Raw genomic sequence first — 24,891 nt, 5'->3', positions numbered from 1 at the left:
CCTTCTACTTCGATGTCCAGAAACCTCCACAGAAGCGCTAACTTGTCTCAAACCTCCACTCCCGACCCGCCTCCAGTCCACCATGTAACCACTCCATCTGGGTGGCTCTGTCTGATCCTCAAACTCTCCAGAAGCTAATTTTATTTCAGTTCCTTTGTATCTGCCAAGATGGGGGCCTCCACAATTCAAGGGGGACAGACGGCTGTCATTGGCAAGAAAGCCTGAAATGGTATTGAATAATAAACGGAGAGAGGGTCTATATGGTTTTGGGGATGTATGCTTTCTGTGTGAGGGAACAAACCCATGACTTCTGCCAGTGTCGGGCGGGAAAAGGAAGGTTCCAATCTTGTAGAAAGACCCACATTTGGAAATAAGTTGGGATCTCCAAGGTCCCTTGCTTCAAAAATCTGGTCTTCTATCCTCATGAGGGGCTGATCTGTGAAGCTGGATCAAAGCATGGCCTCCATGGGAAAATGCACATTTGAAAGCAATCACTTTCATTCATTAATGAAAGAGCAGAATCACGACTATTTGTTTTACTGCCCAAGACAGAAGCAGAACCCTGGGCTGGTAACGAAAAAAAGCATCATGATTTATCAATACCAGCAGGCAGGAGCAGACCGCATTTCCCAGCTGGGAAGAAGGGGCCGGTGGCCGTGGCCACCGCTGAATGACAGCTGTGCTCCGGTCCGAGTGCTCCCTGATACAGGACTACGCACCCCCTCGCTTAAATGACAGCATGCTCAAATCCAAGGCCACGGTGTGCTGAGGCCGATTTTCAAACAGGAGGCTGCGGGTTTCAGCTAGACGAGCTACTAAAACAAACAAAACAACCCCCCCCCCCGAAAAAACCCACTTTTTTTTTAAATTGAAGAAGCTTTATGAGGAATATAGTGAAGCATTTATAAAACAAGCCAACAAACCAAAAACAATTCTGTTTCTCTTCCTCTTTCAGGGGACAGGATCGACTTGCCCCCTGCCCACGGACTAGATCAAAAGGACTGCACCCCGGGAAAACATGCTATTGGTTCAGAGACGCGGGTGGTTAGAGCCAGCTCCCTGGAGAAGAAAACGCTGATGGTTGTTTTCTGGGTGACCAGCCAATGGGGTGACACGTCACACCCACGGGATGTCTCACGTAGGTGGTCATCACTCCTACGGCAAATTCCCGTTTGTCACAGCTCCCTCCCCAGTACTCCCCCCAACTCTGAGCACTTGCTTGTTTTCTCATTCCCTACGTGCAGTTTTGTTTCCATCCTGGATAGAGAGAATGGGAAAGAGGAACGGATGGAGGAGGGAGCATAAAAATATGCCACAGTGATAAAATCAGTCTAGAGCTTCCAGAAAACTTCTAGAAACAAAGACAACGGAGTCCATCAGTTCAGGAAGGGAAAGAGGAGAAAAGTGGAAGACCACAGGCATGAAAACCTTTGTAGAAAATGGCTCAATGTGCTTCCCAAATAATTCCATGAGACCAAAGCACGCCCTTGAAGAGAGAGAACAATGTGCGAGAAAGGGCGGTGTTGGGAGCCCTGTGTGGCACTTGCAGAATTTCAGGTTTCTGGGTTAGAGTGATGAGGAGGGGACCTGGAGACACTCAGGCTTCCGTTCTGATGGGAGTGGTGGGGAAGAAGAAAGGGAGGGTAAAGCAGGAGAGTCAGCAGTACCCACGCCTGGTGAAATTATAAGCAAATTCAGATGGGAAAAAGCAGGTGCTGGCATGCCGGAGAGGGAACGCAGGGTCAGAGCAGATCTTTATACGAGTGCAGGGAATGCAGTGGGGATTTAGAACCTGAAGCATGAGGCCCATCCCCCACTGGCCAACATCCTAAGGACTGCAGACAGTCATGGGCCCTACATTTCAAGAGAGATGTGGATCCTGGAGAACATTCGGGAAATGCCACACCAGCAATGAAGGTGATATGCACAAGGCTGGCTGTAAACACCGTCCAGTCCTTGGGACGTTAGGGTGGCCAAGAGATGCAGGAATGCTGGGCATATCTGGCCCCAGAGAGGGAGGAATCCCTGGCTGGGCTGGGTCAGGCAGGGAGCCCATGAGACAGGCCACGCATGGCCTTCTGGGTATGGCATCCCAGAGTTCAATGGCTGAGCCTGCCGACCTGGGTACCACAAATGGGGTACAAGCGTGCAGAGGTGTGGGGGCCCCAGCCCTCTGGTGTCTGGATGGAGCCCAGGGGTGCCTGGCTGAACCTTAAGGGTGGCCATCTCCAGCCACAAAGACCCTCAACCATTTACCCCCATGCTCCGAACAAATGGCCACGGGCAAGCACACCGACATGACACGACAAGGGATGAGAAGCGCTGCCGTGGGCAAGACGGTGGGGACGTGGGTGGGAGAGAAAGGGCTGAGAGAGAAACCAGCTCTACTTCCAACCGGTCCACACAGATGTCTTGAAGTAAAGTACTCACATAAAGGGAAATAAACTCAACAGCGTACACCCAGCCTCTTTTTACTTGAATGGCTTCAATCCAAGCTTTGAAGACCCAGAGAAATAACGAGGCCAATCAAAATGGGGGCAAACGGAAAAGCCGGGGCAGCCAGACATCTCTTCAGCCCGGGCCACTAAAACAGGTGCTGGAACAAAAGGCCAGTGGGAAGTAAACCAAGCCGGCGCAGCCAAAGATGGAGGTTTATTCCAAAATCAGTCAGTCCCGCCTAGTTGAAAACAAGGGACGGCTATTATCTAGGGAAGCACAGGGACCCAGCTCTCCTCCTACTCCTTGACAGGGTTTATTCTCCCTGACAATCCAGCCCAAAGGCCTCAGATGAAAGCTGCTAATTGTTAACGACGTGGAAAGCCCAGAATGATAGACCACTGGCCCATCAGAGCGGATACACCTGCCAATCTGAAGGACGGCGTGCCCGTCCTTGAGCCACCTCCCAAGACATGGAAAGCTGTGACGGAAAATGGGCTTAAAGCAGAGTGGTCCTTCCTTTGAGTCCCAGGATGGACTTGAGGAGCTGGCAGAGTTGGAAGAGGAAGAGGAGGGAAAGGTGAAAGAGAGGACATTCACTCAGCAGGTAGAGAAGCTGTCAGACCACCTCCCGCCTCAGTTTCCCTCCAGGAGCACTAAAGAGTCTAGCCACTGGCAGAAGCCAGGCATCGGGGCAGAGGAGGGCACAGAGCTGACTGCCTCCTACTGAACACCTTGGGGAAGGGGGGGGAGCCCGAAACCCTGCTCTGTTGGAAAAGGAAGCAGAGAGCAGAGAGCCACCCCCACCCGAGGCCTCTAAGAAAGATGCAGATGAGATCTGGATCTCTTTCAACAGCACAGTCAGCCTGGGGCCATGCCAGGGTTTGAGCAAGGTTGGCTCTATAAGGAATGCTATGCTGGGCAACGGTGACTTCTGATTGTCCGAAGAGCTCACGTCCTCTCTTCTCTTTCTTTCTTTTCCTTTTGCATAAATGTTGATTGAGTCCCTGCCATGTGATGGGCATTATGATACCAGATGCCAGTGACAATCGCTGCTTTAATTCTAACTGCCCACTTCTGATTGTCACTGATGTCCAGCATCATAATGCCAGGCACGTCGTAGGTTCCTGTCCCTCAGAATCCCACCGGCTACCCTTCCAGTCTACTCCTTCTTCATCCCAGGCACCCAGCTCGCAAAGATGGCCCAGCCCTCTCAGGCCCAACGTGGAAATCGGGTAGGGCGACACACTGCTCTGTTCTCAGGAGAGAGGCTACTATCAGCAGATCACAAATGATGCAGAACTTTCAGCTCATTCCCTCTTGTCATCCCCACTGTCCTTATTCTAGAAAGGCCCCCACTGCTGTTCATCAGGATCTCCCTGCTGGTCTCCTTGACTGAATGCAGCTTCAACCACCCTTACCGGGCATGGACTGTGTGTTAGTACTCATGCCGTCTTCTAGAGAGAGGCAGACAGAGGCAGAAAGACAAATACGTTAAAGGCTGGCACATCCCCTGAAAAGCTCACAGTCCCTTGCAGGAGAAATACACATAAACATTTAAAATATGGTATGGAAGTGCTACCATCAACACACTTCTAAAAGCTGATGAAAACACACATTAGGGAAACAATTAAATCTAACTGGGGTAGGTGGGTTAGGCAAAGAGAGAGAGGACGATGTGTGAGCTGGGCTTTGAGAGATGAGTAGGAGTTCTCCAGGTGGGGAAGGTTTGGGATGTCAGGCAGAGGTGAAACATAAACGATAGACTGGGGGTAAGAACATGGAATAATCTAGTAAAGGTAAGAGCTTCTCTGTGGGTTGAGCATCAGGGACAGAGGTGAGAGGCGTGGAGAAATGGTTGGGTATAAGGAGGAGGCGGGACATGGATTCACACATCCTACACCATTCTATGGATCATGGCCTCATTCTATGGGAGGTAAGGAGCCATCAGAGATGTTTTCTAAAGTTTTATTGAGCCATAACTCACATACTATGCAACTGACTCTCTGAGAGTGTACAATTCAGTGGTTTTTAGTGTATTCGCAGAGCTGTGCAACTATCACCACAATCTAATTTTAGAAATATTCATCATCTCAAAAGAAACCTTGTGCCCATTAGTAGCCGCTCCCATTCCCCGTCACCACTACCCCGTCTGCTCTCGGCAACCACTCATTTAGTTTGTGTCTCTACAGATCTGCCTATTCTGGACATTTCCTATCAATCCAGTCATACGATAGACGGGTCTTTTGAGACTGGCTTCTTTCGCTTAGCATAACATTTCCAGGGTTCATCCATGGTGTAGCGAGTATTTGTACCTTATTCTTTTTTATGGCCAAATAACAGTCCATTGTATGGACAGACCACGTTGTGTTTATCCATTCATCAGCTGATAGACACTGGGTTGCTTCCACTTTTTGGCTGCCGTATTCTACGTCTTATTCCTTACGCTCTCGGAAACTTAGTCAACAGTAAGTTTCCTGAAGCCCGAGCAAGTAGATCAGCAACTCATGAATAAAAGCATCTACGTCAGGGGCGCCTGGGTGGCACAGCGGTTAAGCGTCTGCCTTCGGCTCAGGGCGTGATCCCGGCGTTCTGGGATCGAGCCCCACATCAGGCTCTTCCGCTATGAGCCTGCTTCTTCCTCTCCCACTCCCCCTGCTTGTGTTCCCTCTCTCGCTGGCTGTCTCTCTCTCTGTCAAATAAATAAATAAAATCTTTAAAAAAAAAATCTACGTCAGGGGTCAACTGGCTCTTGAGAGCCCCGTGACCCTTGCCTTACACCATGATGTTCTTCTTGCTCTGTTTGGACTCTCCCACATTTATTGGACCACAGTCTTAGAGGCTGTGCGTGCCAGAGGAAGCCGTGGTCTTGCCCTCAAAAAAACATATTGGGGGGGGCAAATATGCGCATGCAGCTATAATACCAAAAGCTGCCACACGGCCATCCCGCCTCCCAGACTTCCATCACCCCCCAGCTACACTAGACCATGTTCTGCCCTCTTCCGGCATCGCGGAAAGGCTATGAAATGAGGGGCAAGAACAACATGGCTGCCGGAGAAGCAGCCCTGGAGAAACAGAAAGGTCCACCGAGTCCAGGTTAGCGTCCAAAAGCTACAACGTCACTGCTTGGAAATTGAGGAGGAGCAAATATAGCTCCACTGAAAACTGAGAATCACTGCCCAGGGGTAACGGTCAGGGCGACTGGCTGGGCCCTAGATGAGGAGGACAGTGAGTGGGGCAGGCTTGGAGAGCCCTCGTGCTCCCAGGGGATCTTCTTTATGTCCTTCACCTCCCCCACAGCCTCCAAAGATGACGGCATTTAAAAGATGGGCAATGGGCCTTGTAGACTAAGTCCTACAGGGGCCTGGCAGAATTTTAGGACTCAGACAAAAAATATTTCCTCCCCAAAAAGCTACTGTCTGAGAATGAGAATCCCCCACGCCTGCATCTGGACAGAACGGACCCAGTTTCCCGAATCTGCAGGGTGGTGACGATAATCTGGGGCTGCACCCAAGGATGAAATGAGGTAACGCCAGGCAGGGGTCCCACCGCAGCTAACCCAATGAGTCAAGTGAAGTGCAGCTTCCCTCTCTTCTCCAAGAAAAGCCTCTCTCGTCCTTCACCTACATCCTCTTTCTCCAGACGGTTGGCGAAGATCCACACCAAACTGGAAGGACCTTAGAAGAAGTGAACATCCTACCCTACGTTTCCAAAACGATCAACGCTACTTGAACTTCCCCATCTAAATATTGGGGGGAAAACCCACGACACTTCTGTCACCAAGGGAAGTCCAGATCCGGGAGCCCATGTCTCACGTCTAACTTGGTCCACACAGCAGTATTCGGGTCACACTGTGGCCACACGTGGGAACCGCGTTGGTTCACAGCCTGGAGAGGAAACTGGCATTTGAGGATGGCACGTGCAAATACCGACTGCCACGCCACCGGAGCCCTGCGGTCCCTTGTCTTCAGTACAGGACTCTGACTGCATTAAAAACAAGTTCCACCCACGGAAAGAAAAGGAGTCGCTAAACATCAGACGGTCAGGTAACATTCAGTTACTTAAAAATGTAAGTTAGCAGGAAAAAGCAAATACCAGGTTGTTTTAGAAGTATTTCCCTTTGTTTTTAAGCAACATTTTGCAATGACATGAGGCAGAAAGGAGGCTCTAAGAGGCGCAAGGATGATCAGGAGTGGTTGCTACTGACCTGCCCCAGACACTGGCCGAAGAAGGGACTGCCACCCAGGTCCTGGAGTCGGGATGCTCTCCCTTTTGGGGATGAGATCCCCCAGGCTCCTGTCTCCAAGCTGAACCTGACTACCATCCCAGAATTCTGAGCGCAGTGTGTCTAGATGTGGGTGCCACACAACTAGCATGGAGGAAAGCCAGGTGGAAGGTTTGGGCTGAGCCTGGAGCACCAAAATGGCAGCCCTTGGCCTGGGAGGAACCTGTCTCTGGATGCAGAGAGGAAGCCAAGCAGCACAAGGAGCCTGTGACCCGTCCCTGGGATGGCCCAAGCCACACAGAGAAGAAACCAGACCAGCAGGAAGCGGGAATGGGATGAGAGAGGTGATCGGAATGTCTGAGGGGCCAGTTAAGCCACAATCCCACAGGATGTCCCCTGTTCCATCCTCTCAAAGTGCTGGTTAGCGGAGTGGGCGACCGAGACAGGAAGAATAATAAGATTTCATTCCGTGGCTCCCAAGAGGAAGGGTGGACAGTTCCCAGGGATGTGGATTACCCCGGAGTGTCATAAAGTAGTCTGTGGTCCCTGGGGAGGGGTCCAGGGACCTGTCGGCAGAGCTGCAGACGTCCGTAAGGCTGACAGGAGGCGGTGCTACCCATTCACCAGACCACAGCCACTATAGGTCTTTCTTGGAGGTACGCAAAGATTGCAAATACCAATTAACTCACGTATACGGCACAGAGAACACCAAGCCAGATGCTCAGCGAACGAATATGTGATAAAAACAACAGATCTTGGGGCGCCTGGGTGGCACAGCGGTTAAGCGTCTGCCTTCGGCTCAGGGCGTGATCCCAGCGTTATGGGATCGAGCCCCACATCAGGCTCCTCCACTAGGAGCCTGCTTCTTCCTCTCCCACTCCCCCTGCTTGTGTTCCCTCTCTCGCTGGCTGTCTCTATCTCTGTCGAATAAATAAATAAAATCTAAAAAAAAAAAAAAAAAACCAGATCTTTCAGCTCAGATGCCACCGGACGTTTTTATAATTTCCATTTTCCCAAATTTTCTAAGACCTTCCAGCAACCAAATACCCCACTTACATGAGCAAAAATGCCCACTGAGTAAACACTAAGGGAACACTTTTCAACCGCACTGGCAAGAAGAGAGAGTGTGGGGGGAGACGTACGTGCAGGGTTTTGTTTCTCAAGAGAGCGCCTGAATGGGAAAAAACCTATTTTATGTGATCCCGTTCTGTTGGGAAAGGTAAGGCTGCGGCCAAATGCACTTTGGTTCTCCGCTCTTGCTTATTAGCAGCTCTCTGAGGAGAAAGGTGCCAAAACACAATCCAGCACAGTTCTTGAAATTACCTCTCCGAATAAAACCCAAAGTTCAAAAAGTCAGAAGAGCTGGTGCGAGCTCAGAGAAGAGGGAACAAATGTAGCCGGGGTAGAAAGGGGAAAAAAAAAAAAAAAAGCACTGAAGAAATCTGAGTGTGCTTTTGTGTCTTGTGAGGACCCGGAGAGGAGTGGAACCAAGAGCAGCGGAGGGGGATAGGACGGGGCGGGGGCTGGCCAGCCCCCCAGCATCAGAGACACCTCACTTATCAGCATTACACTTCCGTACAACTGCATTCTGCGTCATACAACTTTGCCCCTTTTAAGGTAAGGAGACCATGGCTCCAATCACTGCATTTTCTTTTTGAAGAGCTCTTGTCATTCTAGACCTGTGGAGGTCAGTGTGGCATGAGTTCATCCGCATACACCGTGCGGACCTATGACCAAAAAAATTCATCTCGGCTTGGCCACGACAGAAAGAGGGAGCCAACTTAACAAGGATCCTGCCTAAAGTGACCTGAGATGGCACAAATGTTTGAATATAACTCAGCGGTCGTTTGCAATGAGCAAACTGAATTCCAGCAATTATTAACCTGGCCAAAGTCAAAAAGTCAGCTAGTAAGGGGAGTTGTTATTTCCAAGGCATAGACTTTCGCTTTTGCAGGATGAAAAAGTTCTAGAGATCTGCACAACAGTGTGCAAACTACTAACGTTACTGCGCAGTGGAAAGTGGTTCAGAGGGTCAATTTCACGTGTTTCTTACCCAATAAAGAAAATAAATAATCTACATTTCTACGTTTAAAAAAATATTAGTAACAGGGGCGCCTGGGTGGCACAGCGGTTAAGCATCTGCCTTCGGCTCAGGGCGTGATCCCGGCGTTCTGGGATCGAGCCCCACATCAGGCTCCTCCGCTATGAGCCTGCTTCTTCCTCTCCCACTCCCCCTGCTTGTGTTCCCTCCCTCGCTGGCTGTCTCTATCTCTGTCAAATAAATAAATAAAATATTTTTAAAAAAATATTAGTAACAGAATGCATTATTCATTCCGCGCCTGCACTTGGGTGCAACCACAGCGCACTAATGAAACTGAATCTCCCATCAGGAAAAGAGAGAGCAAGCGAGCACGCAAGCTTGCGGAGAAAAGGCTACTCTGAGTTCAAGACCTGCTCTAAGTTCCAAGCAGAACAAATACGGAGAAAAATGTAAGACTGGAAAATACCCACACTGGGTCGAATTCCCCATCACAGCCCATGGCGCCACTACTTACCTGGCCCTGAGATCATTTTTACTTTATAAATCTTTACACGGTCACTTTCAGATAGGTGATTCAAAGCTACGGGGAGGGCTATCCCAAAGCAGGTGGGGATGCGGTGATGTCTGCTCCTGCCTTAAGACCCTTGCCACCTCTTCTGCCCAGGCCTGCAGCCGAGAGCGAGATTCACGCATCACGTGGTGGCCCCATCGCCAGACGGAGCCGCCACGCTCAGGTGTTCTGTTCCAGTTTTGACCTGCTGGCAGAACTTTAGACTCACATGTGAGTGGCTCCCCATCTAGGAAGTGCAGTTTTCTACTCGACTAGCACTTCTGTGTTCGTTTGCCAGGGCTGCCTTAACAAGGTGCACATACCGAGGGGCTGAAAACCACAGACACTGATGGCCTCGCAGGGGTGTGGAGGCCGGAAGTCCACAACCAAGGCGTCTTGTTTCCTCCTGAGGGCTCTGAGGGAGACGCGGCGCCATGCCTCTCTCCTCGTAGCTTATGGACACATCATGCCAGGCCCCCTTCTTCCCATGGCCTTCTCCCCGTGTCTCGGTCCTCACACACCTCCTCCTTACAATGTTTCCAGCCATAGTGGAGGAGGGGCCCACCTTACTCCAAAATGACCTCGTCCTAACGAAATCCGTCTGCACAGATCCTGTTTCCAAATAAGGTCACATTTTGAGGTACTGGGAATTAGGATTTCAACACATCTTACCGGGAGGCCCACAAGTCAACCATAACAGCTGCTCAGAAGGTGACCACCAGACCAGCAGCAGCCGGGAATTTGTTTAAAATGCCAATGCTTGGGTCCCCCTCAGACCCACTGAGTCAGAAACTCTAGAAGTGCAGCCACATACTGTTCACTTCCACAGCCTTCCAGGAGATCCTGATGCCTGCTGACGTGTGAGAGCCACCGTGTTAAACCACACTATACATTAAACACAAACAAAACAAAACAAAACCATTTTCCACGCCAAGTGTGCGTCTTGCCCTTCTGGGCTGTCTCCGACGGTGTTCATCACGCATTGCTTCCCCCACGGCAGTGATCAATTAATACTCACTGCTATAATAGAACAGACTGGAGTCTCAGGTCTCTGCAGCTGTGGCCTTCAGATAGGTTTTAGTTTTTCTGTTTAATGAATACCGTGAACTGCCAACATCGAAAGCCTAGATTACAGACTTTTCTTGGAAAAAATTACAAGATTTGACAACACTAAATCCAAAATTCCATATGACAGCAGTCAACCGACTGGTCCGACGTGAAGCACTGGGATTCTGGCTGAGCCACAGTCCTCACTGCTCCCCGATGCCTCCCCAACCCTGAGGCTTCATACAGACCACACTTGCTCACTTACATCACCCCTCTGGCCCCTTCGGCCGTTGGGCTTGAACCACGTCTGGAGAGAGGAGAGCTAGAGACAAAAATGCATCACAACCTACACCCTAAAATACGTGGTTGTTTCTACACAGCAAGTTTTAGAACAAAATTCTAGAAGCCGGTGGCTCTGATTAGCACTGACTTTAAGTTCTGAGAGCTTAGCTTCCCTTTCTATGAGGTAACAGAGTTAAGAAAGGAGTCAAGTACTGGGGTGCCTGGGTGGCACAGCGGTTAAGCATCTGCCTTCGGCTCAGGGCGTGATCCCGGCATTATGGGATCGAGCCCCACATCAGGCTCTTCTGCTATGAGCCTGCTTCTTCCTCTCCCACTCCCCCTGCTTGTGTTCCCTCTCTCGCTGGCTGTCTCTGTCAAATAAATAAATAAAATCTTAAAAAAAAAAAAAAAGAAATGAGTCAAGTACTGACCTCAAAGTTTCGTAGTGGCTTGCCCACGGGACAATGTGCAGGTGAGTGACAGCACAGCCAGAGGAGAGTTCCAGACTGGCATGGCTTCGTAGGGAACAATGGGGTGCGGAAGACACGTAACCGTGATCAGACATCACACATGCCTCCTTTGTGCGTGTGCTGTGCTGAGCCAAAAAGCAGGTCAGCCACAAAAAAACGTTGCTTTCCCAGCAGAACAAGTTCGGGGGCTGGGGGACTATATTCTTTAAAGCTACTTTCAAGGTTTACAAAATTCTTAAAGGGCAGATCCTCGGCTAGGATTTGACAACTGTGCCCTTGACACAGACACCAAGTCGTTTCTTCACAAACGACAGAAAAGATGCCATTTCCGTACCCCGCCCAGGTCACAGGAGGCAGCTGGCAAGACAGGAAGCAGAGCGGTGGTTTGGGGTCTCTTCAGCTCAGCTGTAAGGACGGGCCGGGAGTCTGGAGGTGGCAACTACACATACAAGTGCCATCAGGCACAAGTCTCAAGGAGGGAACGCGTTTCATCAGAAAGCCTGAAGGAAGCTCTTCTTACCACGGACAAATACAGCCACTGAAAGATTACTGAACCCAGGGATTCAGACACGTGGCCACTAGTCCATCATAGGGCTATTTTCTCACAAATTCTTCAAATTTGATTCTCTCCTGAACCACCACTATGCCTCAACATTCTTTTTTTTTTTTTAAAGATTTTATTTTATTTATTTGACAGAGAGAGAGAAACAGCCAGCGAGAGAGGGAACACAAGCATGGGGAGTGGGAGAGGAAGAAGCAGGCTCCCAGCAGAGGAGCCCGATGTGGGGCTCGACCCCAGAACGCCGGGATCAGGCCCTGAGCCGAAGGCAGATGCTTAACGACCAAGCCACCCAGGCGCCCCCTGCCTCAACATTCTTAAGAAAGAAAAGAGGAGATGGAATGTGTCACTGATGGTTAATCTTCCCTTAAAGCTAATAGAACTTAGAATGATAATTTCTTCCAAGACAAAGATGACTGAGGTCTCTCCTAGGCAGACCCAATATTTTGAATTGTCTATTAAAAATTAAAATACCTCTTCGTGGCAAAGTAAATACACACAAAGGGGACAGGCTTGTGCTGTCTAAATAAGCGTATACTTTCCCCTAACTGCATTAGTCAGGGGTCTCCAGAGAAACAGAATCAATAGGAGGTACGTGTACATACGTGGAGAGAGCAGGGATTCATTCTAAGGAATTGGCTCACATAATCATGGAAGCTGACAAGTGTCCAGATCTGCAGGGTGAGTGGGCTGAACCCGGCTAGAGACCAAGGAGAGCCAAATGGTCCAGTGCGGTCCTAAGGCAGGAAAAAACCAATGTCCTAGGTTCCAAGGCCATCAGATAAGAGGAAATGCCTCTTATTATGGGTAAGGTTCCATTTTGTGCTGCTGGGGCCCTCAACTGATTAGATGAGGCCCACCCACCCTGGGGAAGGGGGATCTGTTTTACTCAGTCTACTGATTCAAACGTTAATCTCATTCAGAAACACCCTCAGAGACACAGCCCGGAATAATGTTGGATCAAACATCCCCACTGACACAGAAAGGTCACCATCACAACCGCCCACATGCCCGGTAGGTGAAGACAGGGACAATCTGCTCACGGGGGTGCTGGAAGCTGTGAAGAGCAGATACTCAGGGAGGAGAAAGATGCAGCTGACCCCATGGGGAAGGGACGTCTTTTCGGGCCTCTTCTGTTCTTTTCATCTAACGGCCATTCTCGGTGGGCTCGCTCAACCTTTAGTCAAGGTCACCGCGCAATGCACGATGAAGGCTGTGCGCCACTGTGCACCTCCTTGAACCGCTACATCCTAGAGCGGACACTGTCGAATACTGACACTTCCAAGTGCTGGTGGGGCCACTGGCCCTCCCAGCCTTTGCTGGAGGGACTTCTATCCATGCAGCCACTCAGCAAACTGCTCAGCAGTTTCTCCTAAAATTAACCATGCAGCTATGCACTCATGGGAATTTATCCCAAATAAATGAAATCTTGGGGCGCCTGGGTGGCTCACTGGTTCAGCCTCCGACTCTTGGTTCTGGCTCAGGTCATGATCTCAGGGTCGTGGGATTGAGCCCCGTGGCGGGCTCTGTGCTCAGCGGGGACTCTGTTTCAGATTCTCTCTTCCTCCCCCTCTCCCTCCTGCTCTTGCTCTCTCTCTCTCTCTCAAATAAATAAAAATCTTAAAAAAAAAAATGAAAACTTAAGATCATACAAAAGCCTGTAAGTGAATGTTTATAGCAGCTTTATTCATGATCACCAAATACTAGAAACAACCCAAATGTCCTTCAGGGGGTAAGTGGTCAAACACGCATCCCTGCAGCAGAATCCCACTCAGCAATAAAAAGGAGCAAAACACGCGTGTCTGAATCTCAAAAGTAATATGCTGAGTGAAAGCAGCCAGTCACAAAAGGCTGAACATTGTACCGCTCTATTTATAGGGCATTTTTAAAAATGTTTTTTTATTATATTATTTCACAGTACATCCCTGGTTTCCGATGTAAAGCTCGATGATTCATCAGTTGCGTATCACACCCAGTGCACCATGCAATACATGCCCTCCTTACTACCCATCACCGGTCTATCCCATTTCCCCACCCCCCTCCCCTCTGAAGCCCTCAGTTTGTTTCTCATAGTCCATAGTCTCTCATGCTTCATTCCCCCTCTGATTACCCCCCTTTCTTTATCCCTTTCTTCCCCTACCGATCTTCCTACTTCTTATGTTCCATAGATGAGAGAAATCATATGATAGTTGTCTTTCTCTGCTTGACTTATTTCACTTAGCATTATCTCCTCCAGTGCCGTCCATGTTGCAGCAAATGTTGAGAACTCGTTCTCTCTGATAGCTGAGTAATAGTCCATCGTATATATGGACCACAGTATAAGGCATTTTTAAGACAGAACAGCTTAGCGGCTGCGAGGAGGCAGGGGCGGAAGGTGGTGTGAGTATAAAGGAATGAGACAGGGAGCTGGGGGGAACGGGACTGTTCTGAACCCTCCCTCCTCCAGCATCAGATTAATTATATGATATTTTTTAAAAATTGTAAAAATCAAGTAGTTAAAAAAAAGTAATTGTATGTCACCCAATCGATGCACAGAATAAATGGACCTTAGGGGAAATTTCTATGGGCTGCGCCCAGGCATCAGCAGCGGAGTCCAGACATGCATGGGCAGGGGGGAGCCAGAAGGGCTGGAAGGCACAGGCATCACCATACAGCTCGGGGTATAAAGAGGATAAGCGACATTCCTGAGTCACTGGGCACAACCCAGTAAGTCTCTGAAAAGACAAAACAGCTGTGATCTGTAACGTTTCTTCCCACGAATTTTGTATTCATGGCCTCTTATAACAGCCATAAGAAAGGAAATGCAGGCTTATGGACGGTAAAGGATTGGCCCGGATTTTGATCTCAGTTCTGTCTGGTTCGCGAGTTGTCACATAAAGCAAGGATTACACTGCGACACGTCTCTTTCCTGTGCTGCACCCCAGCAAGCCCCTTAATCCCCTGTGCTCTTAAAGCCCTGCTCTTCCGTAAAGCAGGGGTTCTCAATGGGGAGAAGGGGGGTGTTTTGCCCCCAGAGGACACGTGGCCTTGTCTGGAGGCTGTTTTGGTTGTCCCAGCCCGTGGGCAGGGCGTCACCAGCACCTAGTGGGTAGAAGCCAGAGCCCTGCTAAAGACCACACAGCCCCCAGGATGGCCCCTGGACAAAGAATCACCCAGCCCCCAAAGTCTCTAGGGCACAGAGGCGGAGACCTTCTGGTTTAAAGGGAGGAAGGACACATGTCCACGAATCAGACACTATGCCAGGTATTGTCAGATTCTTAACTCACTCATTTCCTCGAGACCCTGCGGGGGTAGCTCTTATTAATCCCAATTTATAATTAAGCAAGTTGTTGCTCAGACTCATAGAAAAAGTACCCCCCCCCGTGACAGATGAGAAGCTGCTGGCACCCCCAATCCCCTGTTGCTCCCGGGGCTAGGCTGAGCCCTCCATAAACCCCCCTTCACTTCCTTCCATCCCCTCTGGTCTCAAAAATCCCCTCCTAACCCTAAGGGATGTGCAAACACGGGGAGCTGTTTGGCTGGCAGAAGAGCAGATCTGAATTCTGGAGGCCCCAGGAAATGAGCAGGGCCTATGAACACTTAAGAACCACCCGGGACTGGTGTGTCACCTCGGCCTCTTCTGCTCCATCCGTGCTTCCTGCCCTCGAGGCACTGATGCCTCCCCTCCGTCCCAATAGCCCAGAGGCATTCCCAGCCAGGTGCCCCTGGGCGCTTCCTCCCCTCCCCCGGCCGCTGGCCTCTTCTGGAGGGGTGGGGCACTCAGGCCAGGGGACCGGGGACAGAGACGCATCACAGAACAACACGCTACAGTCCGTTGCCCACGACCACATCCGACAGGCAGGGCCTGCCGGAGAAAACAAGCGAAAGGCTTTAAAAACAAGGCCTATAATCACCCCTGAGTGATGCTGGTTCAGTTTTACCCTCTCATGTAATTAGTGTTGACAGTTCCAACAGCTGAGAATGGAGGTGGGGGGTTAAGATGGAAGGAGGAAGAAGAGAAGGAGAAAAACCGAGGAAGGCATAGGGACAGAGAGAGGAGAAAAGGAACACAAGCTTAAAGTTGATCAGACGGCTCAGGAATCAGATGACGTCATGACAAAGGAAGAGGAGCCCCAAGATTTGGGGACCTTCTTCCAAGTCGGGGGGACTACATTCATGGAAGCCGCTCCTTAGCATCATTCTAGATAAGCACAGATGGGTCTTGGGGCAGGCAGCACACGGCTGTTCTCGAATTTGGCAAAGCGGAGTTCATTCCTGACAAGGCTCGGGGCTGACCCCAACCGCCCTGACCCCCAGCCGGTGCCTCCCCGGCCCCGCCACAGCCACACGGACAGCACTCACAGTTCTAAAATCAGGATGACGTCTGTCTTGTTCTCGTAAACTTCATGCAGGGTGATGACATTGGGGTGCTGGATCTCCTTCAGGATGCTGACCTCCCGCTCGATGTCCTCGCGGCTCACGCCCCGCCGGCTGGATTTCGTCCTCCTTTTCTTGATAAACTTGGCGGCATACTGTAGACCAGTGCTCTTCTCCCGGCATTTCTTCACCACTGCAAACTGCCCACTGCAGACAGAAGATGAGAGGTTACAGGTCGTTTGCACATTTCTCTATTGCTCACTACAAAACCCAGCTTTTGAGCATGGACGTGGCAAGGATGTGGCATGGCATGAGCAAGGAGGGGCCGTGGGATGGTGAGTACGAAAGTCCACGGTGTGGGAAGGTAACAAATTAAGCAGGGTTCTTTCTTATTACGTTTCTGTTTCATTAAACCTGTTTCTTTATGAATAATGTTGCAAGCGGTACAGATTCTGGTTTTGAAGAATATTTTATTGACTGGGGAATGATGCCTCCATTTCCATGCTTCCTTCCTCCCTCCCATGTCAGACTCTGGGGTAGCAGGAAGGCCTGCTGACAAGCCTTTCTCCTGGATGTCCAGGGAAAACAGGGGATCAAGATGAGCGAACTGATAGAAACATATATACAGCTCTGCTCTCAAGGACCTATTTCTAGCACCAATATTTATCGATTGAAACAACCAGAATATAAAAAAAAAGCTATGTATTTTGTCCACACCTCGGGGATTGATTAGCCATATACACTTGACATTTGTTGGTGGCTTCTGCAGCCTCACCTCCTTCTCTCCTTTCTAGGGGCCCTGCAGGTCTGAGGAAGCTGACTGCACCCCCACTGATAGATATACACTGTGTGGCCCTAGGCTAAGCCAATCGGGGTACTGTATCTTCCTGGCTCCAGGGACAGGCACTTGACCAAAATAAGACCTTTTGGAGAATGCAGAGACAAAGACATTTTCTGAGACTCTTCTTTCTCTGGAGGTGAACACTTAACTACGTGATCCCAGTTGCTGCTTCCAGCCATCTTGGGACCAGGAGGAGGTCCACTCTTGGTTTAAAGCCAACCATTGCAGAGGCAGAGCCAGGAGAAGAAGAGAAACCAGGTTTGTGGTAACACTGTGAAATGGCTGGATCAACCCTAGCCTGAAAGCCATCTGGCCTTTGGATTTTTCAGCAACAGAAGCCAATAACTTCCCTTTACGGCTACAGCCAGTTTGATTTGGGCTTTCAATTTCTTGCAGAGGAAAGCACCCCATATCCTGTGCCACGGCATGTAACCGGAGCCTCCTACCTACGTATAAAAGAATATAATAACAGAACCTAACACAAAATAATAAAATAAATAGGTAAGAAGGGGAAGTCTTGAAAAGTAAGTAAGCTACCCTGGAAGTAAGTGAGACACAATACAAAGAACCTTTCCTGTATCAACGCTGGCACCCTGTTTCTTCCCCAGAGCCCAAAGTAGGTTGGATCCACCCATCACAGGATCTGTATATTTCTTCGCAGATGCTGGAGAACTGCTATATAGAGAATTATCACAGTTATTTTTAACTAGCTTTATTCTCACATGAAGACAAAAGGGGAGAGAAAATCAAATGAACAGTAACATTTCAATGTGAAAGAATGGATACTTTAATACATTACTCACTTACTTTAGCAGCAGGGGTCAGTGAAAAAAAAAACACATAGTAAAGGATTATTTTTTTAGCACTGCCAAATTTTTGCAGGACAGGTTAAGGCTCTCTGTCCCTCTGCAGCAGAATAGCAGCGAGGCTGAGAGAAATCACACCAGAATGCTAGCATCAACGGCCTGTAAACTCACGACCTTAAAGCGCCATGGGATCTGTTATGACTTTATTACGACATTTTCCGTTTTTCTGAAGAGCAAAGAATTGGGCTTTTTGTCTCTTGGAGGGTGGAGGTGGGAAGCAGAGATGCGGCTGGTGGGGGAGGAAAACAGCCTGACTACAGAATAAAGTCAGCTACTCCTTCGGAGTCCAGTGAAGTGGGGCTTATGGTACCCCTTCTCACAAAGAGGGTATCACATCCCAGCTGAGGGCTCCCCAGGGTCCCAGGATGCACGGTGTGGCAGGGCACTGGTCCAACCCAGGACCTCCGACCCACACACAACCCATGCTTCCAGGGGCTGGGCCCATGCACGCCTCTCACGCAGGCACTGTGACTTTTCTCAGGGGCCGTAAAGCTTCCAGGCAGACTCGGGTCTGAATCACGTTGCTTTGAACAACAAAACCAAAAAGCCAGAAGAGAGGCGAAGAACGTAAATGCAAGCCGAAATTCGAAGACTATCCCAAACTGTTTTTCCCGCCAAATGTTCCATGTTGACCTTTCCCCTTTTAATTATGGGAAGGCGAAATCATCAAGGGCCACCTACCCTAGCGGCTGGGCCAAGGGGAGGCACTGCAAGCCTGTGCATCAAGGCCAGGAGTGTGTGCGTAGGCCCAAGCGGACCACATTGCCCACATCTGCAGCCAAACATCTGGAATCCACTCCTTCACCAGGCAGTCGATCTCACTCACACTTCCGGGTCCCCACGAAGGGAAAGCAGGCAGGGATCACGGCCTGCGGGTGGGATGGGACACCCTCCCCGGCCCAGGAGAAGGTGTGATTCTAACCCCCACAGCTGTGGCTAGTGTCCCGACTAACCTTGGCTGCACATGGTCTAGACGGTGTAGGCTCATTTCAAGGACCACTTTTCTAGACCCATCTCAATGCTACCTCTTTAAAGACACCTCTCCTGACATCTTTCCTATTTATCTGACTACCCAACATCTGCAGTGAACCGAAGGCAGACTCCTCGGAGAAGAGATTCTTTTCTAAACACAGTAATTTGCTTCGTGAGGCCTAATTTGAGCTGGACTGGTGGTTAATTGCTGCGCCCACCCTTTCCTTCCTGAGCAGCTGGCCCTTGGCCCCCCAGCTCCCTCATAACCACTTTGCTGGGCCAGTTCCTCTTCCCCGATCCCCCTCCCCCAATAATAACAACTGAAAAAAAAAAAACCAATTTGCGTAGGCTTTTTTGGGCAAGAGCTTCTATACATCATGGGATCCTAGAGAAACAATCCAATACAGCTGCCAAGGTGAGCTCTGGGCAGGGAGGAAAGTAAATGCACACAGAGAAGCCAAGGCCAGCTCTGCCTTGGGGCGGGGGCTGCACACATGGGGGGGCCGCTTGAGCTCCAGCCTCCCTCCTGTTGCAAACACCGGAGGCTCCTCAGCAACGAGCACCCGCCCCCCCTGGACAGCGGCAGTGACAGTCCACGGGTGGGGGAACGCAGCTTCGTCCCTGGAAAACAGAGACTCACTATATACCAGCACATGTAAAGTGACAACACATAATCCAGGAGCCGTATCTGCAAATTCTTCCTCCTCGCTGAAATGTACTCGTAACTTCACAATTGGCACTGGCAGTGTGGTCACGGTCGTTTGAGGATCCGAGTCACCCCATGTGCACGTGCCCAGCTGAGGCAGGCCAAGGCGACACTGCCTTCTAAGCCAGCTTCCGTAGAGTAAACAAATGTCCTTTCAATAGTCTGTCTAGTGCCAGGCTTTTTTCGTTTTTGCTTTTTGTTGGTGATTTCACTATTTAAAATAGCCCCCAAAGTGTGCAGTCCAGTGCTCATAAGCACAGCGGCTGTGATGGACTTGTGGGGAAAACGTGTCACGGACAGATAAGCTTGTCTGGGCAGGGATATCAGTGCTGTCGGCCGTGAGTCCAACGTCAAGGAATCAACGACGTGTATGACATAAGACCCTTTAAACAGGAACACACAGGAGACAAGGTTATGCACGGATCTGATGACGGAAACGTTATGACCAGAGGCTCACAGAAACTTAATCCTGTATTTTCTCTAGAACTAATGGTCCACTATTTGCTAATTTAGTGTTTGCGGTAAAGTCATCGAACATAACTACACCACAAATAATGAGAATCGATTGTATGTTGTTTGTTAAAAATGTACTCACGTTTTCCGTCACCTAATAACTGACGGAGCAGTTTGTTGGACTAGGTACAGCCAGCCCGATTCATTTTGACACAAAAGCTTTCAGTTAAATGTCATCAACACGTATTAACCACGAATGGCTAGATCCATACAAAGCCAATGAGATACATCCCATTTTAAAGAGTTTTATAGTAAAAAATTTTTTGATTCAAAAATAATCATAAATTTTATCAACAAAAGAAAACTTGGGATAAAAGGAGCAGAACTTCATAAAGAACCACCTGCCATCTAACGTCTTTGTCCAACTCACTGATGTATCTAATTGGATCACCTTGCAGTCAATGAACTGTAACCAGAATTCTATACAAGGAGGTTTACACATATTACCTTGTTTATTATCACAGCCCTATGAGGTTCACATCAGCATCAACTCTTCCATCAATGAAAAAAAAAAACAAGCCTTAGAGAGATTTTTTCCTCTGGTTGCCTCAAATCTTTCCTGCAAGTAAGTTCCACACTTGAGAAGTGAATCCCAGGGGCATTTGCCTCCAACGCTCTATTCACTGAACCCCGCTGCTGTCCCGGGCTTGTGTCCATTTTGTTTGAAATATAAGCCACCCCCCTGTGAAGTTACAGACGGGTCTAGAAATCATTCCAGGAAGAAGCTTTGCGAGGGGGAGGCACAGAGAGGAGGGCTGTGGTTGAATGCAGTTGGGCAGCGCTGCCTTCTCCTCCCCCCTGAAGACTCAGGGAGTGTTTTCAGTAATTAAAACCATTGTGTCACCACGTTCTGAAGTGCTCTGCAGTAAAGAGTTCGTCATGTTTGCGTGTGAGCTTCAGAAGCATACACTAACAATTAGAAAGACGCAAAAGATTCTCAAGGTCAGCTCACAAGGATGGCACGCACGCGTCTGTGAAGCTCGTGGGCTTTCACAGGTCCATTATATTTCATAACGCGTTACAAGTAAAGCTGCTGAACCCTGTTTAATCCAGTCGGGTTTTATTCTCAAATTCACTTATTTGTGGGAGTTTTGCTCACTTGGGGAAAGATGGGATGAATGTACAGAGGTGTTGCTTTCAGAAGGGAGGAAGAGCAATCCGGCTGAACGATGTGGGGTATGTTTGTGCTGGTACCTAACCTAGGGACTAACATGTCCATCGCTGACCTTGATTTAGACACCACGTTGGAACAAGCTCCCACCCGGGCAGGTGGGTGCCAATTCAAAACAAAGGGGCTAAAACAGCATACCATTTTTTCATTGATTTTAAATATGTCTCTTCCCAGCACATATAAGTTAAAAAATTATTTATGGTAACTATTTATTATTATGAATTCCCTCTATTAATGCTGGAAACAGATTTGGCTTCAATCAAATGATCAGCTCCATCTCTCCCTTCCTCCCAAGGCTTTGCAATAAGGTTTCTAATTAAAGCAAAATAATTTCTACTTTTGAATTCATGTATCAACCCCCGGCACAATGTGAGGACCATTTATTTTTCTTGCAAGAGTGTCAGTGGCTTGAATCCTGCCTGAACACTGGAATTACAGGTCTTAAATAAGAGATGAGGTGACAGAAATGATTTTTCAAGGATGAGTTCACATTGATGGCAGGGGGAAAAGACCCCAAAGGGTTTAGACTAATGCGACAGTCAAACACGTAACACCATAGCATGGGAAGGGCCATAAAAAGGACACGGCCACTGTGAGGCTCCAGGGGAGAGCATGAGGTTGGGCTGTGTCCTGAAGTTTGAGCGCCAGCCGGGAGGTGAAGAAAGTGTGTGGAGGAACAGGGTCCGGGACGAGACAGTGGGAGCCAAGCTGGAGAGGCATGAGAGAGACTGTCCGTACCTCTGAGAGAAGAGGGAGTGGTGGAGAAGTGTGACGGCAGCCCACAAACAGGGCCCTGCCCAGTACAGAGCAATGCCAATCCCAACATCATCTGAGCCTCAGTTTCCCCATCTGTGTGAGGGTGATGCCAACACGAAATGAGGCCATGCATGTGAGCCGGCATCTCTAAGCACATCGAGCTCATGTAAAGGATGAAAATTAACAAGCTATCTCAGTTTGATAGTTCTCAAGAAAGCCCAGAGGACAGTGTTTCAGTGGCTGAAAAGCAGCACCAAACTTCTTCTTGGCATATTTCTAAGCAACAACTGTGAAATCTCAGCATTAAGTTTCTACACTTTTTCCCCCCATTAGGACTCAACCATTTTGGATGCAACCTATTTGATTTGTCCCCTTTGCTCCTCAAAAGACCTTATGGCTTGGGGCACCTGGGTGGCGCAGTCGTTAAGCGTCTGCCTTCGGCTCAGGGCGTGATCCCGGTGTTCTGGGATCGAGCCCCACATCAGGCTCCTCCGCTGGGAGCCTGCTTCTTCCTCTCCCACTCCCCCTGGTTGTGTTCCCTCTCTTGCAGGCTGTCTCTCTCTCTGTGTCAAATAAATAAATAAAAATAAAATCTTACAAAAGAAAAAAAAAAGACCTTACGGCTTTACTTAGATGCTGAAGTTTTAGTCCACAGCTAAGTGAGGGGAAGCAAACCGTCCTTTGCAAAGATGGCGTCAGTCACGTCTTCCAGCTCACATGCTCTCCCACCGTGTGACCTCATCTCTCCCATCATGAGATGGACTCTCATTCTGGTCTCCTGGAATCTGAGCCTTGTTTAACCAACAGAATGTGGCAAAAGTGATTCCAGGACTTCTGCCTGGTTCTTGGGGCACACATTCTTGGGCGTCCCTCCTGGAACCCCACCACCACCCTGGGAGAAGCCCAAGAATGTGGAAGTGTTCCCATCCGCAGCTCCCTCCAAGCCGACAGCAGCTGGAACAGGTTGGCCAGGTGAGTGGACATTAACGTCTGGCCCATCAGGTCTTCAGATGGCTCCAGCCCCAGCCAACAGCACACTGCCACCTCGCGAGAGACCCCAAGCAGGAACGCTCGGGCGACCCACGGAAGCATGAGAGAGCACAGCAACCTGCTGCTTTGTGCCTGCCCACTTTGGCGTGATTTGTTAGCGGCAGCGGACAGGTGGAACAGCCACGAAAATACTGGGGATGATGGGTCTGACCCACGACCTGGGAAGCTGTATAGGGGAAGGATTCGATACCGAGGCTGAGAGGCCAGCAGGTGACCAGGGGCACACCCCAGCATGACGGGAGGGCATGGGAAGGAGCAAGAATGCCCAGGCCATCTTGAAGGCAGCCCCCCACCCCCAACCCGGGCCCACACCCGCATGTGGGGCTCATGTTTCTGGTTCTTCGCGCTTCGTCTTAGCCGCAGTTCCCTATCTTTCAAGGAAAGCTCTGCACCAGCGAGGAGGGCTGCGTCAGAACCAAACACCAACGACAAGCTCCAGAGGCTCTCGCTGCAATGCCTTCCCAGATCCCCGACTGGGCTGTGCGTGCCCTCGGCTCCAGTTCACCTCCTCCAGTCTCCGCGGGGATGCAGGTCCCCACCCCGAAACACAATACCCCCTGGCCCAACAAGCCTCTGTGAACACGCTGCTACCTAATCCTTGCTCTGACCGGTCCACACGCCCAGGGTGTTCCCACGGGAGAGCCCCGAGGAGGAAGCACTTCACCCCGCCCCGTGGAAGCCTCCCCGTCCATCCTCATCCAGCAGTGCACGGAACTCAGCAGACGGTGAAGCCCACCCCGTCTGGGGACTGGGAACTGCAGCACCAAGTTCAATTCCCTTGGAAGGCTTCCGTGGTTCAGCCCACACTCTGAACTGCCTCTCTCTGCGCTGGGAGAAGCTACACGCGACAGGACAAAACACTTGTTACAAAAACATCAAAGCCAGTGATCGTGATGATGGTTAAAAACACACAACGCCTCAAAAATTATTTTAAACTGCTACCAAGGCTCCGTCAAAATGGCACATGATCGGGGCACCCAGGTGGCTCAGTCGGTTAAGCATCCCACTCTTGATTGCAGCTCAGGTCATGATCTCAGGGGCCTAAGATCGAGCCCTGCATCGGGCTCTGCGCTGGGCGTGGAGCCTACTTAGGATTCTCTGTCCCCTGCCCCTCCCCCCCCAAATAAAAATAAATAATTTTTAAAAATGGCACCTGATCTGAAGAAGAAGGGTTCCCCCACCAGTAAGAAAGCAGCGCAGGTTGCCAGGGTAGGGACGGGGAGAGGCAGGGTTTACCAAGGGCGTAAACACCAGCCTGTCACCCCAGGAACCAGAACAACACACGGAGTCAGGAGTGAGAGGCCAAAGGAGACGTGCTGCCCAAGGGCGTCTGGGAGATGCTGGGGCAGTGCACTGGGTGGCAGAGCTGAGCAGAGAGCGGGTCCCTTGGGGAGAGCAGCCTCCTGGAGGACAGAACCACACAGAGAAATCCACGCCCAGGAGAAGAGGGCAAAAGCCAGGACCCAAGGCAAGGGTGGGCAAGGATCTGGCACCCAGCACAAGTGCGGTGCTGCCAGTGAGTCAAAGAAACCAAATACACAGAGTATCGGGCAGCTCGGGCAGCCTCATTATAATTAAGGAATCAGCAACCCCAGCAAGGGAGGACTCAGAAATAAGGAAGATTAGAAAGGTAGCAGTGCGTGCCTTTGCTCACTCCGCTTGTCCCTGGGATAGCTCTTTGGGCGGAAAGGTCTGAGATCCACCTGGAAGTGCATTTCCCAAATAAGCAGATGCTGCTGGAGAAAGGGTGTTGTGGTCAAGCAAGTTTAGGGAAAACCGTGTAAAGAGAGTCACAAAGGTCTCTGTACGCAGGACTCAGCAGAGCGGGGACAGCACTGAGCGTTTCAGAGGGTTTGGGTTGTTAACCACAAAACCTTTTCTTGATTTTTTTTTTTTTTGCTTGTTTTTTGTCATGGAGCATTTTGAAATTTTGAAATCCAGTTATTTTTAGGAAAGTCTGCTTTATTCTTCTCTCCCAGTTAAATTCTTCAGAGCTGGGACTAGACTCTGTATGCGCAGTTTCCCTTTAATTTTCAACCCAGAGCTACAT

General features: G+C 49.8%; 1 protein-coding gene across 6 annotated transcripts in view; it reads right to left on the bottom strand.

Moving 5' to 3' along the window:
- Window positions 1-24,891, bottom strand: part of DAPK1 (death associated protein kinase 1) — a 176,575-nt gene that overhangs the window by 66,750 nt on the left and 84,934 nt on the right. For 5 of the 6 annotated variants that reach the window (XM_045780877.2, XM_045780879.2, XM_045780876.2 and 2 more), the window contains exon 3: window positions 15,952-16,173. In XM_045780877.2, coding sequence (XP_045636833.2) covers window positions 15,952-16,173 — 222 coding nt within the window. Of the gene's footprint in view, window positions 1-9,216; window positions 10,853-15,951; window positions 16,174-24,891 lie in introns of those variants that run through there. The other variant, XM_045780881.2, reaches the window with a different exon arrangement.

This window comes from Ursus americanus, chromosome 34, assembly GCF_024610735.1.
Source record: "Ursus americanus isolate L20-20 chromosome 34, mUrsAme1.1.p, whole genome shotgun sequence".
Classification (NCBI taxonomy): Eukaryota; Metazoa; Chordata; class Mammalia; order Carnivora; family Ursidae; genus Ursus; species Ursus americanus.
This window is presented reverse-complemented; position numbering and strand designations above follow the sequence as displayed.